At 38.6% G+C, this 15,541-nt stretch overlaps 1 protein-coding gene across 1 annotated transcript in view; it reads left to right on the forward strand.

Annotated features, from left to right (window-relative positions):
- Positions 1-384: 384 nt before the first annotated feature.
- LOC120538260 (TLE family member 5-like) overlaps positions 385-15,541 on the forward strand; it is a gene marked incomplete at its 5' end in the record, with an annotated part of 42,768 nt that continues 27,611 nt past the window's right edge. The window contains one exon of the mRNA XM_039767714.1: positions 385-533. Coding sequence (XP_039623648.1) covers positions 385-533 — 149 coding nt within the window. The remainder of the gene's footprint in view (positions 534-15,541) is intronic.

Raw genomic sequence — 15,541 nt, forward strand, 5'->3', positions numbered from 1 at the left:
TTTTGCAGCTTGGTATTTATTTATTTAATTTTAAGTGCAGCTAAACTGCGGAGAGAGACTTGCCTGACTCCCCAGGGCACACCTTCCAATTACTTTAATGGAATTGAAGCACTTGCAGTGTTGTGAATCATTTTAAAATCTAATTCAGCAATGAGTTGTGGCTGGCAATTTTTATTTTCCTGTGGAAGGAAAAAAAAAAAAGAAATGCCCAAGTGACTCCTAAACTGCTAGTCAGATGGTGGCGCCACGTGCCCAGCACTTAGTGCGAGGCAGAGTCTAGCGGCGGGTTTGCTCAAAACTTTTACATCTAATTGTTACTCTGCTGCAGGCGTACAGTAAAATTGTCGTTTGACTGAAAGGAAGAGTTCTGTTGGGAGTTCGTAAAATCCAATTTTAATATCTCTGTCTCTCTCCCCCATTCTCTGTTTTCTTCAGGCGTCATCTCAGTCATCGCAGCAACTGAAGTTCACAACTTCAGACTCCTGTGACCGAATTAAAGATGAGTTCCAGTTTCTTCAAGCCCAGTACCACAGGTATGTTTGCAGTTTGGTCCAAATTCAGTGATGCTTAACACATACTGTATTGATCTAGATTAAATCATCTGTAACATTTCAGGTGTTGTTTGCATTAATGAAAGAGTTTTTGTAGCTGTGTTTGTCCAAAGTTTCCAAGGTTCTGTAGCTTTAACTTATTTGATAGAACAATCCAGGGACTAGTATGATACATGTTCAAATAATTCCACAGTCCAAGTATCATTTTTAAAGTTTTATTAACATTCAAAGCAAAAGAGTTCATACAAAAGAAAAAAATGTATTACAAAGAAAGTAAAAGCTCTTGTTTAAAGAATGTTCTGTATAAGGCTTAGTTGTTTCATTTCTCTGTATATGATAATACAGTCATGCTTTCAAATTTACATGTATTTATAAAATGGTCTGAAAACTGTACGCCAATATCCTACCTGTACACTAATCTAACAGTCCATGCCTTAAGCAGAGAGGCTGTTTCCTAACTGGCTTAATCAACACTCTGTTTTTACAGGAATGGCTAAGAAAGTTCTATTACATGCTATCTTACCATAATCTGTATGACTATCTGAGACTATGTCAAATTAGCAGACACTTAATGTGAATTTAACATTAACTTTCTAAGATTGGCTCTGACCGTTTTTATTGCTTGTTTTTATAAAATCTTAAGACAGAAAGTGAAATATAAATGAAAAGGTCAGGAATGTAGGAAGAATGAAAACATTTAAAAGAGTTCTGGAGTTGCTTTTCTAAGTTTGAATTAACTTTGAACTCCAGCTGAATACTCAGTGCTTTAGTTTACTATTTGGCAGGCATTTATAAGGAAGACAATAGTTCGACTTTTGCTGTTTAGGAAAAGGAATTTGTACTTTGTTGCATCAACTTGCTTAGTGTGCTTGTCAAGTTACCTTTTTATTGCCAATAAGTGTATATAAAAAAAAAAAAACCCTTAGGCAGTGTTTTATAAGTAGGCCTTAAATAAGATTGAAGTTGGCATTTCTATTATTCAGTATTTCATATATTGCAGTATGTGTCTTTGGAGTGCCCTCTTAACATTTGTGTAGACTTCAAAAGCCTAAGTCAGACAAAGAGCCAATAGATCTCATCAAGTATTTCAGTTTTTGTAAACAGCGTATTCAAAACACAGTCGCTAGTGCTGCTCCCTCACATCTCCAGAGTCTTGGGTTCGGTTGTAGCCAGTGAATTTCACTTTCTCCTCATGTTCACATGGGCAGTTCTCCAGTGTTTGGACTTTTCTCCCACATTCCAGAAATATGCGTGTTAGTATTATCGGTGGGGCTGAATAGATCCGGTATATGTGAGTGCACCTGACGATAGATTGAACAGCATCAGGGAGCGCTTTATCAGAGTGTGTTTTAGGAATGCACCACTTATGTCACATCTACAGTTAATTCCTGTCTTCTGTCCATTGATGCCAGGATAGGATCTCACTTGTTGTGTCCTTGAAATTAGTTTAAGCAAGTCCGGTAAGTAGATTTTCAGATATTCTGATGGAACTCTCGCAAAGGCTAATCAAAATCTCAGTAAGATAGGTTACATTTTTTCAGATAATCCAAAACAAAATAGGTGGAAACACCTTATGTTCAATTGTGATATGCAAAAGTACACATGAAGAAGCTTTTGTAGGAAGGTGAGGCTCAGATGCATCCACTAGCTAATTCTGTAAATGGTATAGCTTGCCAAACAAGAAGCTTACACTTATACATTGTACTCTTTTGGACATCAAATTAGTTCACTGCCAGGCATTGTTTGTTTAGAGAAGTTACCTAAGACACATCACAATCATAATTAAAATTACACATGGTGTAAGTGCTCTTAATGTGGGCTCAGATTGTTTTATTGTTGTTATAACCTGTTGAGTATTCTCTCTCTATGCACAAATCCCGCCAATGACAAATTCATTCCACCAATTTTGGCTATACAGTTTCATCCACCATTGATGAGTGCCCCGATATTGCATAAGTGGCACATTCCTGTAAAATGTGCCTGTGGAGCAGCTGTTGCATGCTTTTGCTCAATGGAATGAATGAAAATATTTTGAAAACCGTAAATCTCCTTCGTTTGTCTGTCTTCCAAACAGAAAAAGCATGACAAATGTCTAAGATAAGTCCCACAGTTTGTCCCGTGTCTTATGAAGATGTATGCAGGCATAATTCCCACATTCCGTATATCCAAGCAGGCATTCATATGTTTTTCAAACCCTCCTCTAATCAAATTCTAGTTTGCAGGGGAGGCAGAGCTGATCCTAAAAGGACCAAGCACAAGGCAGGATCCAGGTCTGAAAAAAGGGCCAGTCCATTACAGGGCACACACTTGCTCGCTCTCATACGTAAGCTATTTGCACAGAGGAAAATTAAAGTCACCAGTTAACTTAATGCTTATGTCTTGAGGGATGTTAGAACAGTTTATCCTTAGATTTGTTTCAAGGAGAATATAAACAGCATACTCTGAAGACAGCCTTACACTGAACACAAGCACATATTTGAAAAATGATTTGCACCCAAGTGCTGCAGCTCTCATAGGGAACAGCCATTACATAGAAATTAATAGACGAATAGATTGGATTTTATCCCAAGCATTCCTTACTTTTTCTGAATTTAAATTAGTAGAACATTGGTTTTCTCTTCTGTATATAAAAACAGCTTCTGACAAGTTGAAGTTTGAAATGGACCGGTTTTATCGATAGGGTGACATAACCAATTTTACCAAGCTGAAGTCCCCACAAGTGCATGGTACAGTAAATTAGTTTTATGACAGTAATCTGACAGATGGTGAAGAATTTAAATTTTATAACACTCAGCAGTACAATATGTCAGTGAATTTCCTGATCTATGATGCAGGGTCATAGTAAAAAGTTTGTAATTATTTTACAGATAGCTGATGCATATGGTACATTTTTGGAACATGCTGTGCTCTATGATGTGGTTTTATATTTAGCTTTTGTACTAAATTATTATTATCCAAAGTGCCCTCTTTTTATATGTCTTTCCTACTTCAGGATACTCTTACGTTTTTTTTGCCTGTGCTGTTCCTTGCTGCAATTTTTTATAAATTTCATTGTTGCCTTGTACAGAATTCTTCTATGTGGGTTGCATATTGTAGGGTTTTTTTATGCTCAGTGATGCATATTTTTTTCTGTACTACTATGATTCACGTAATGTGACTAAAGTGGAATTATTTTTTAAGCAACATTGTTCTCTAATAGATCCAGAGTGTAGGGTTTAAATGTAATGCTATTCTGAGGGTTGGTTTTATTCATGTGTGTGTACGGTACTTCGCATCCCAAAGAACTGCAGGTTTGATTAATTGGAGGTTCTGAATTGGCCCAGTATAACTGACATGTGTGAGTGAACCCTGTGATGAACTGGCATGTCATCCAAACCTGTTTCCTTGTGCCCAGTGCCTCTACACACCCCTGAAAACCCAGAATTGCATTAAGTGAATTTTAGATTCATTTATGCTGTGTTTTACCTAGAAAGATTAGATTCCCACGGCCCTAATATATATGAGGAGGTTTAGACCATGTTTTGTTTTGGTCAGGTCACATTGAGATGGTACCTATGTTTGGATGAACATTTCAGAACAGCTGGTGAATTTTCTTTCACAATGACAGGAAAAGTAAAACCAACATGCAGTGTTGCTGCAACACTTGGCTGCCATGACCCAGTTAACCCTATGTTAACTATGATGCTAGTATTAATACACTGCCTGTGTTTTGTTTATGTCTTTTGGGTTTTTTAAGCAGAAATAGCCTATTAAATAATAGTTATTTTTACTAGTGCCAGAAATCATACCATAAAACAAGTAGGCATTTTTAGTGATAAATAATAACCAGTAATTACCAGAATACAGAATATGTGACTATTATATGCTACACAATACTCATTTCAATTAAGTATTACTTTTTAAATTTAGCATAAAATTATTAAATATTTCTGAAAATGAATTTTTTTGATAACTTAACACTAGAATTACCAGAGCCTACGAAAAAACTCGTAAGTCCGTTCCACCTTAAATCGCTTCTTAAAATCGTTCACAGCTCTCCACCAGCGTCTTTTGTCATCTAAATGTGCTGATAAAAATCAGGCTGCAAGCAGCCAGCTATTCTATCCCCCCACCGACTTAGAACGTGCACAAACTTCTCTCAGCTCATACCTTGATTGATTTTCTGAGAGTGAAGTGGAGTTTTAGAGTGGAAATAATAGATTGTTGTTTGGAACACACGCATTTCATGTCTGTTCCGTTTCTACAGTAGACAGTATAGCCTTACTATTTTAGAATAAAAACATACATTTGATTTCAGTCTGTAACAGCTGGTGTAATTTATGATACTTCTAAAGGTTAGCTTTGTTTTTTTTTTTTTTTTTTTTGTCAGTTTTATTATCTCAGCCGCGTTCACGAGCCCAAACACACCTTTTCACATAGACGCACTGTAACAGAGGTAAACTCAGCTCCCTTCTACATCGGAGCAAGAATGCACATATCATTGCTTGCATACTAAAGTGTCAGCAGGCACTTTTCGTGGCATTACACACATTTTTGAGCATGCCCTCTGCACACTACTTGTGACTTTAGGCTTTAGGAAATAAGTAAATAAATAAAGGTAAATCGTGTCATAAAATGATTTCTTCAAAACGTCGAATGTTATTTATTTGGCACGGACATGCTCAAAAAATACATGTGTAATAGTAAGACTAAGAGCAGTTTACTTCTCAAAACGGAGTGGTGCAGGATCGAACTGGCGACCTTTTGATTCCCAGTCGGCAGCTGATTCTATTGCGCTACGGAGACAGTCATAATAAACGGGTGTCAATGTGGCATGTTATGGCGGCTTTTTGTTTCTGCAGTTATATTTTTGAATAAAAGCGCAATTGTTGTGTTAGATTTGTAGCTTTTGTGAAAGTACTTTTTTGATACTTCAGGCTTCATACATTATATAGTTTATGCCTACATTTTGTCATCTACTAGTAGAATATAAAAAACGTTTCTGTTTTAAAAATGTGTTTACACAGATTACTGTAGAAACGGAACAGACATGAAATGCGTGTGTTCCAAACAATGATCTAGTATTTCCAGTCTAAAACTCTACTTCACTCCCAGAAAATCAATCAAGGTATGAGCTGGGAGAAGTTTGTGCACGTTCTAAGTCGGTGGGGGGATGGAATAGCCGGCTGCTTGCAGCCTGATTTTTATCAGCACATTTAGATGACAAAAGACGCTGGTGGAGAGCTGTGAACGATTTTAAGAAGCGATTTAAGGTGGAACGGATTTACGAGGTTTTTCGCAGGCTCTGGTAATTCTAGTGTTAATTAGAGAAGCTACTTTGTTATCCTCTGGATTCAGCACTAAAGTACTTCCAACAGAGATATGCACTTTAACTCAAGTAGAAATGCAAATGTGTTTCCTCTCCACATACACAAATGTCAAGTCAGCAGAAAAGACCAAAACATCATGCAGAAGTTGGAAGTCACGTAAACTGCCAAAGGGTGGCTAGCTCTGACACCTGTACGACTTTAAAAAATGAGTGCAGTGGTGGCAGTGGCGTGTGTAGAATTGAGCCTTCATGAGACACATCTTTGATGTCATGCTGAAACACTAAAATGCTTTATGGAGGTGAAGCATGTCACCTTCTTTTCACTTTTTCTTGTTGGGTCATTACGAGCAGACATTCCCATTACAACTACAGATTAGTATCTGTGATGCTTTGTCCAGTTGGAGTGGACAACTACACCCAGAAGGTGAGTATGTGGGGAGTCCATCCGATGTGTATCCAGACACAATATGGACACTGGGGATGCATTTTAATGCCTGGTGCAAATGCAATCCAAATAAACTGTATACGGATACAACCTATACGTGAGATGGACTTAAAAAGGGGTCTATGACAAACTAATTGTCATTATGAGCCATATATAACATATTTTGAATGTTGGTGAAGAGTGCCAATTTAAAAAGATCCCGGGGCAGACCTGAGCTGCAAGCTTTAATCTTGGCCTTAGGTTTGTGGCTTGATTTTAGTAATTTAAGTGTTTTCCTGCTACTATATACAGTATTTATTGTTAGTCATCTTGCTGCTACAGTAGAAGTTTACATGGGTCCCCTGGTTGAGAACCACTGATTTGTGCCAATACTGTTTACTTTTATGACACCATACAACTAGATGGAAGGTGTGCACAGGCACTCTGATTAGTAAAGTTGTGTTAATACCGCACTGTATAGAAGGCCTTGCACAACCCAAACCAAACAAAAAAAGGAAACAGGCAAAATCTTAAGCTTTTTTTTTATCAAACTATTTGCACTATTGGTAACAGAGCTCCTAACTATGCATTATAACTTATAAAAGGCAAAATTTTAAAATGTTTTTTCTTCGATGCTGACACTGGTCTCTTTATTCTATGGCTGAGAGCTGTGCTTCACTTGAATCCATCTTTCACAACGTACCAGATTACTAGCTTATGGGTTTACATAAGCACAATAACAAGGCATCTGATTGGTCGGATCATTTTATATTTAAATGGAACACACCATTGTAAAACCAGCAAGGCACATTGTGGAAATATGAATACAGAGTATTGTCTACATAATTTGCAGTATTGGAAACACAGCAAGGACAAATGAAAGATTTTAATAGAATAGGTCAATACACCTAAATTAGTGCTGATGTGTGGGGTTGTTCTGAGAAATATGAGATTTGTAGACACTCAGAATTGTTCAATGTTATGTTTACAGTTGAATTATTTTTATGTTAATTAGATACATTTTTTATACTGTAATGTTGCATGATTTATCAGAATTGTTTGTGCTATATATTGTCACAGTACTAATTTTAATGGCACTCCACCATTTCTTTTATTTTACTGCATAATATAGACTACCATTGTAAGCTACATTGTGCAATAATGTAGAATTTCTTTTTTCGTAGGTATAGCTGATTTTTTTTCTTTGTCGGGGAAAGCAAATTTTCTTTTAGTCCTATTCAATTTTGTAACGCAGAGTAATTTTCATGATTCATTAAGTGAATTGTCTTTGTGATATGATGATGCATTTTTTTATTCCAAAATTGACCAAACATAATATTTCAATTCTTATTTCATGTTATTCTGTTGAATAATAGGCAATCAAGTTTTTTAATGTGTGTTTTTTTATTAATTTGTTGGAGCCAGACCCCAGGATATTCTAGGAGGATTATATTTTATAGCTGGTCTAGGAACAAGTGTGGATCCCCCAGGAAGGGTCTAAATCTGTTGCTGGGAAAAAAAGAATTGTAGTCTACTTTCACAGCTTGTTGCCACCATAACCTTCTCCAAGACAAGCCATAAATTAGTGACATTTTGGATGATTGTTCCTGAATCTTATCATACACAGAAAGCAAAAGTCTATTACTTGTTAAAAATTCAAGGTCCTATGTGGAAATATGACAGAGGAATTTATGTCAAAGATAATTCTTTGACACATTGCATAACTTGTGGAATTCATAAATGACATTGTTGCTCTTTTCTACCCAGTCATGATAGCTTTCTATATTTAAAATTAATATTGGAAGAATGTCCTCAAGAGAGCACCTTCATGCACTTTTAAAGCATAAAACCCAGTCAGATTTGACTTTCAGAAAGCACCCTCAGCTGAGTAAAGCATATATGAGAGATGGACACAGTTGGGCTCTCAGCCCCACATTAATAAGCGAAAGTGATTTGTTGCTGAGATGTTTTCCCTCCATATACTCCCTCCCACCCCTTACTACCCACCATTTCTATTCCTCTCTTGGTTTCAGGTAATAACAAAAAGTGAAATCAAGATTCACATCACTGTTTCACAGATCAACTCCAAGGCATTTCACATTTTCACATGACCATTTTTCAAAACTGTTTGAGTAGAGAAAATGGGTAAGTTACAGGGCAGCTTCCAGCTTCATTTGTAGCCTACCAATGACAGTAGATAATTCAAAAATGACCATTTCTACTTGTTGTCAGTATGAGGAAAACTGGCCAACATACTATGATTTGAAATGTTCCCTAAATCATGTAAAAAACTCATGGTTAATTTAGATTTGACAGAACATAAAATACTTTTCTATATGTGGGCTCCCATCAAAAGGTACAGTTATGATTTAAACTGATTTTTAAGCAGAGGAAGATTTCTGTTAAAAACATTCTTCCATCAGCAAAACCAACCAAACACTTTGAGCTTGGTAAAGATGTTACATAGATAATAATAATAATTTATTTGACTCATTTATTCATTTCAGGGTCTCAAGGAGCAGGTTCCTTTTCTGAAGACATTAGGCCTAAAGCCTGACATCATAGCACACATGTGCATACATAGATTATTTAGATTTGTCAATCAACACAACATGCATGCCTTTGGGACATGAAAGTAAGCCAGTGTAAAAGAAAATCCATGCAGAGGATGACATGCAAACTTCACAAAGCTTGCCAACTGAATAGAACCAAAACACAGTTCCACTTACACTACTTATACCTTTGTGAGAAATTTACTAACATAATATATATCAGGGGTCGCCAACTCCGGTCCTGGAGGACCACCATAGCTGCAGGTTTTCATTCTAAATCTTTTCTTAATGAGTGTCCAGTTTTTGCTGCTAATTAAATTCTTTTGAACTAATTTGAATTGACTTGCTCTTGAAGATTCAGATCCCTTTATTGTTTCTTTTTCCTTAATTAGCAGCCAAACAATAATGAGATACAAAATGAGCCAAAACAACTGGTGTCCATCATACAATATCTGAAAATAAAGAATGTCTTAGGAATGTTGCTCTGCTCAGGTTCCCGAAACATTTTAACAGAGCTGTTAGAAAAGAGAAAATCAACAATTTCAGAAATGTCTGCTAATGCACCACGAAAGCAGCAACAAGCCACAGAATTAAAGAATGGGATTAATTAACGACAAGAATTGGGACCTCATTAAGCAGCTAGTTGGAGTGAAATTGATTGGAGTTTGAGGCCCTGACTTAGTTGGTCTTCTGTTGGCTCACTCTCTTCACATTTCCTTTCTGTTTGGGTGCCCTTTAAGGAAAGAAATGAAACAATTCAGGGGAACAAATCTTAAAAAAGCAATTCAATTAACATTAATTCACAAGAAGTTAATTAGCAGCACAAAAACAGGGCACTCATTAGTAAAAAAGGGTTAGAATGAAAACCTGCAGCCACGGTGGTCCTCCAGGACCGGAGTTTGCGACCCCTGCTCTATATGACATCAAACTTTGTTTTTTTTAACTATTTTGCGACAGTCTTCTTGGAGACATGTCTGACAAAATTCCAATATCATTAGTGTCTCTGTCCAAACACAAATTAAGCAATTCTGTATTTCCATGCTCTAGAAGTGATGATTTTGGTTTGAGTCCTAAACAACAGAATTCAACCTTTCCACTTGTTAATGCTGTGCACATCCCATCCCTAGCTCTTTCATCCATTTACTAATGTGTGCCTCCAGTTTATGATCACACAGAGACAGTGTCTGTTTTGGGAACATTGGGTGCTAAGTGAGAACTACATCTTGATAAGACACTAGTCCATCACAATCATGGCACAGTTGAGCGAATGTTACATTATGTGACTTTCAGTCGTGATTATATCAGACTCGCTAATTGCAGTTGCTGATCTGGCTGCTGGACCATGTCAGTTTACACAACTGAAATCCCTAGCCATGTCACATTTACTGATTGAGTGCCGATCACCCAGCACAGTCATGTTTGTCCATTTATGTGACAGCCAATAATGTGCTCCCTGATTGAGCCAGCACTGTACGGGAGGTGAACAGGTACAGCAAGTTCAGCTGCAGACTCAGCCCTTCATTTCTTTTTTCCATTCTGTAGTGGTATGTGACACACAAGACATCAGACAGATGAGCTTTTGTTCTGTTTGTAAAGTCCAAAACACCTGTGCTCCTTATTCCTTATCACAGCTTTATGTAAATTTTACTTCCATATAAGTATTCATTGTTTGTCAGCTGCTGAGTTGCTGGGTATATCACATTACATGACTGTCACCACAGGAAGGCACTGCTGACCGAGTCTGACTCTTTAAGATTATGTAAGTAAAGACTACAACTGAATATCACTGGTAAGTTGTGTAATGTAACAAGATATATACTTGTATAGTTTTCCATTTTGTGTGCTTTTTTTTGCACACTATAAAATGAATTACAACTTAGCCAAATGGTGATTAAAACCGAATGCCAAAAACATCTGCTGGTAGGTCATCATCCTCTCCTGGGTACTCCATCTGCTGTCATTGGATGTTGAGTGGAGAAAGAAAAGTGGGAGACTTCCACAGTTATTAAAAAAAAATGGAAATAGCAATATGAACAGCATAACCAACAAACATGCACTGTACTAAAATAATCATTCTTGATATGAGTGCTGAGGTGGACAAGGACGCGCTAATATTGATACGCTGGGTCCATGTCAGAACGTTTTGTCTGGCCAGTTTGCCATCTCACTTCTTCGCATTGACACCTCCTTTCCCTATGCCAACAGCTTTAGATGCCAAATCTTTGCAGTTATGCATCACTTTCCTTCTCACAGTACATTTCTCGCTTAAACGCTTTATCTGTGATGTACTATTCCCCCCCACACACCCTTCTCTTTTGGAGCCGAAGATAGATTCCATTAATTTGCCTCTTAATTATTGATGAAGTGGGACATTAAATATTCATTAGACAATTACGCTGAGACACAGGAACCTTCTCGCAAAGAGAATTCATTCTGACGAGCTTGTCGAGGATTGCCATTTTCCAAAGCCCGCGCCAAGTGTCAGCACACTGACGTGCGTCAGCTTCGTCTGAGAGATTTGCCCTGATAGCCAGGATCCGGCAATTACTGAGTGAAGTGCTTGCCGAGAGGACTGTGGAGCATCATTACAGTGATAGTTTTGACATCAGCAGCCTGGATGAATTCAAAGTAGTCCTCCAGTTCTAGATCTCCTCCTCCTCCTGCCTCTGTCTCTCTCTATCTCTCTTTCTTTACCTTGTTATAAAATATTGCTAAAGATACTGAAAATTTGCAGCCTACTTTGTGCAGTTGATGGCACCTTCGTCCCCTAGGAGGGACAACCTAAAAACCTGAGAACAGTTAAGTTGTCAGTGACTGATTACCTTTGATGTGTTTGAATGTTAGAATCTCCTAATATGCCATAACCACATATATTCATGGGTGGGCTCATCACTTACTTCCTCGCATGCTTTCCCCCATTTGAGCTTTTCTAATCCTGCCAAAGACCAGCCCGCGTAAGCCAGCAGTGAGCCCGTTCCCATGGTGACCGGTGCACTTGTTGCCATGGCAGAGAGTCTGTGCAATAACTTTGAAAGGAAAGTGGCAGCCCTGAAGATGAGATGAGAAGGAGCATCAAGGCTGACAGCTCCACCTCCTCTTGAATGACAGGGAAAACACACACCTCCAGCTCCCAAACACCCCCGCCCCCCCCTGAGCTCACACACCCCCATTATTCCAAGACTTCAACTTTTTTTTTTTTTTCTTCTCTTCACTTAAGAGGCTCAATGTCTGTGCATGTGGTTTTATTTTCCATGATGTGGACACAGGCTGTTCGTTCCAGGCTGCCATTGTGCCCATTTTAAAAGAATGAAAAAGGGGACTCTGTGGTAGACATCTATTTCATATTTCAATCATGGACGCTTATTGGAACTCCAGAATGTAACACCAGTAGGCATTTGCCTTTGCCAGTCAGAATTGTCTGTGCCCTCTGTATATTTGACTTGAGATTGAGCCTCACATTTCCCCTTCTTCGGGAAAATCCAAAGCAGTGCTCTCTCCAGGGCATGCTTAAAAAAAAATTGCCTTGGTAGCAACAGCCATGGTATATGTGCCAACTAGCGCCCCCTCATAAGGAGCCTTTTTTTCCCCAAACTGAGCCAATTCTGTTGGCAGCAGTAGGTCTAACATTGATATTGCATTTACAGAAGGATTAAAAAAATAAAAGCAACCTTTCACCAAGGGAATCAAGACAACATCTAAACTGGACAACTTTCCATGTCAATAAGTTAAAACTGGGAAGTAGCCAAGTTTACCCAGAGACTGAAAAGAAAACAAAATAAAAAGAAGAGAGAGTGAATGGCAGACGCCAGCCAAGTCAGTGCACAAAGATTCACATGGCTTTTTATAAGCTCTCAAATAATTAAAGTATAGTGAACCCCTTCTGTAGCTCTCAATACAGTCATGTGTGGGTGAGGGGAGTATTCAGTGTTAGTCTGTCACAGATATTTAAATGTCTAACGTTTTTAAACTGCACTATATGGCCAAAAGCTTGTGGATACCTTGCAATCACACCTATATGAGCTTGTTGGACTCCCTGTCCCAAAACCATGAGAATTAATATGGTGTTGTGTCTCCAACCTTTGCTTCAATTCTGGGAAGGCTTTCCACAAGATTTGTATCTTATAGTTTGGGAATGTTAAACAAGACAACTTACAACATTTATGATACAATTGGTTACATTTGTTTTGGCTTTCCAATTGCAGCATAGGTTGGTCAAGTGACTTGACTTGACACTGTCAGTGGTGGGACTTGAACCCACAACCTCAGGGTTTGAAACCCAAAACCTTAACCACCATACCACACTGCCTGCCTATTTGTGCCCATTCAGCCAAAATACCATTTGTAAGGTCAAGTACTGCTATTGGATGAGAATCCCTGGCTCTCAGTCAGTCACTTGAGCTTTCCTTGTCTTTGTTGACCTGGCTTTGTACACAGGGACACAGTTGTGCTTGAACAGGAAAAGACCCTCCCCAAACTGTTGCCACAAAGCTAGAAGCACACAATTGTATGTCTTTGTATGCTGTAGCCTTAACAATACCCTTCAAAGAAAACAAGGAGCCTAGCTCAACCCCTGTAAAACAGCCCTAGAGTGTTATCCCTGCTTCACCAAACTTTAGAGTAGGCACTACACACTCCAGAAGGCAGTGTTTTTTCCTAGGGTCCATCAGACTGCGAGATAGCGAAGCGTGATTCATCACTCTAGAGATCACGCTTCTATCACTCCAGAATCCAAACACAGTGTGCTTTGCACTCCACCAGCTGGCACTTGGAATTGTACACATCAATGTGAACTAGCACTGTTTTTTCATATTCCCAGATACCCCTGAAATGCATCCAATGACCTTTTTAGTGTTCATCTGATCACACATTTCCAGAGCTTTGTGTGCTATAACAACCAAAAATGCTGCCATCTCAAAAGAGCATAACGGTAAAATTATTGAAGTTACTCAGGGACCCATCTAAATAAAAGCATGGGGTCAGAATTGAATTCTACAGGTGCATACTTTGTTTGAAACACTCCAGAAGATCCCCTAAAAATAAGAAATATAAAATATAACAAAAGAAATATAACATAAACAACATGGCTGCAGCAATTCAGAAGACACCGCAAAATGGAGGCAATAATAGTACATAAAATGAAACCCAGATGATGTTACCAACATAACAGTAAAAAACAATGAATACTAGTACAAATGGTCAAAAACTTCTCAAAACGAAGTGGGTACATTGCTTAGATGGTGTTATGAAGATTCATAACAGTTGTGATAATAGGATGCTATATTGCACCCGACCTGGCATAGACTCACATGGAGGCACGTGTAAAAGACACAAAAGACTTTTTATTTTCTTCAGCTGGAGGGCATGTCTTCCCCGTAATCCCTCCAGCCACAATACAGTCCCAAAAAGCACTCACAGTAAATCACAAATACACCATTCTGGCACCACCACTCCTCCCTTGAAGCTTTGTCCTCTCCTCCCGACTCTGGCCTCTGAGTGGTGGTTGCTGGCCCCTTTTATAGCCCACCCCGGGTGCTTGATCACCTGTTTCCGATTGCACTTCTGGGCGGGGCTGTAGAGTCATCCATGCAGCACCCCTGAGGCACCATCGTCAGCCAGGGAAGCTGCCACCAAGCGAGGTACTAAGTAGCCCATGGTTGCTCACCCGGAACATACATTGAAGGGGCGTCAGTGCCGCCCGCCACACAGTCAAAAGGCTTAGTTGTTAATTGTTGTTCAGCAAAACATTCAAATGGGATAGGTGAGTGATCGAAGTGCCTTTCACTGTGGTATGATTATTAGTGCCAGGCGTGATGGGTTAGAGAGTCTCAGAAGTAGCTACTCTCCTGAAATGTTTACACCCTTTACTCTCTAGAGTTTGCAGAGAATTTTGCAATAACCAGAACACATGCAGTAACTGAAAGCACCTTATTAAAGAGAAAGGTCAGAGGAGAATAGTCAGACCCATTTAAACTAACAGAAAGGCCATGAATACTCACATACATTAACAGCTCTTTACACAACAGTGGTGTGCAGAAGGGCATCCCTGAATGTAAATGGTGTAAGACTTGTAATGAAATTGGCCATAGCAGCAGAAGACCATGCCAGGTTCCACTTCTGTTAGTTGGGAGCAAAAAGCTGGAGCTAATCACCAAAACTGGACAAATGAAAATTAGAAAAAAGTCCAAAGCTTTGACAGAGATAAATTCTGCTATGATGTGCAAATGATAATGTCAGAATGTGGCGTAAACAGCATGAATCCATCTGTTTTGTGTGAATGGTACATGCTGGTGTTAACAATATAATAGTATGTTGTAATACCACATTCCCCACAGTTGAGCTTCATTTGAATACCATATTGACCCTTTAAGCATTGTTACTGACCATGTGCATCATTTTATGACCAGAGTCACTCTCTCTCTCTCTCTCTCTGAAGTATACCTCTAGCAGTATAAGGCACAATGTCACAAAGCCCACATCATCTCAATCTGGTTCCAGAAACACAGCATTGACTTCAGTTTACGCTACTGGGCCACACATCTTCCAGATATTAATTCAACCGAGCATTGGATAAGGTATAACTCTGAAAAAATCTATAGAAACTGTCATTCTGTCAAGTCAACATTCTACCAAAATCCCCAGAGAATGTTTCCAGCACCCTTGTTGAATTTATCCTTCAAAGACTTCAAGCTGTTTTTAAATCTAAAGA

Source organism: Polypterus senegalus, chromosome 10, assembly GCF_016835505.1.
Source record: "Polypterus senegalus isolate Bchr_013 chromosome 10, ASM1683550v1, whole genome shotgun sequence".
NCBI lineage: Eukaryota > Metazoa > Chordata > Cladistia > Polypteriformes > Polypteridae > Polypterus > Polypterus senegalus.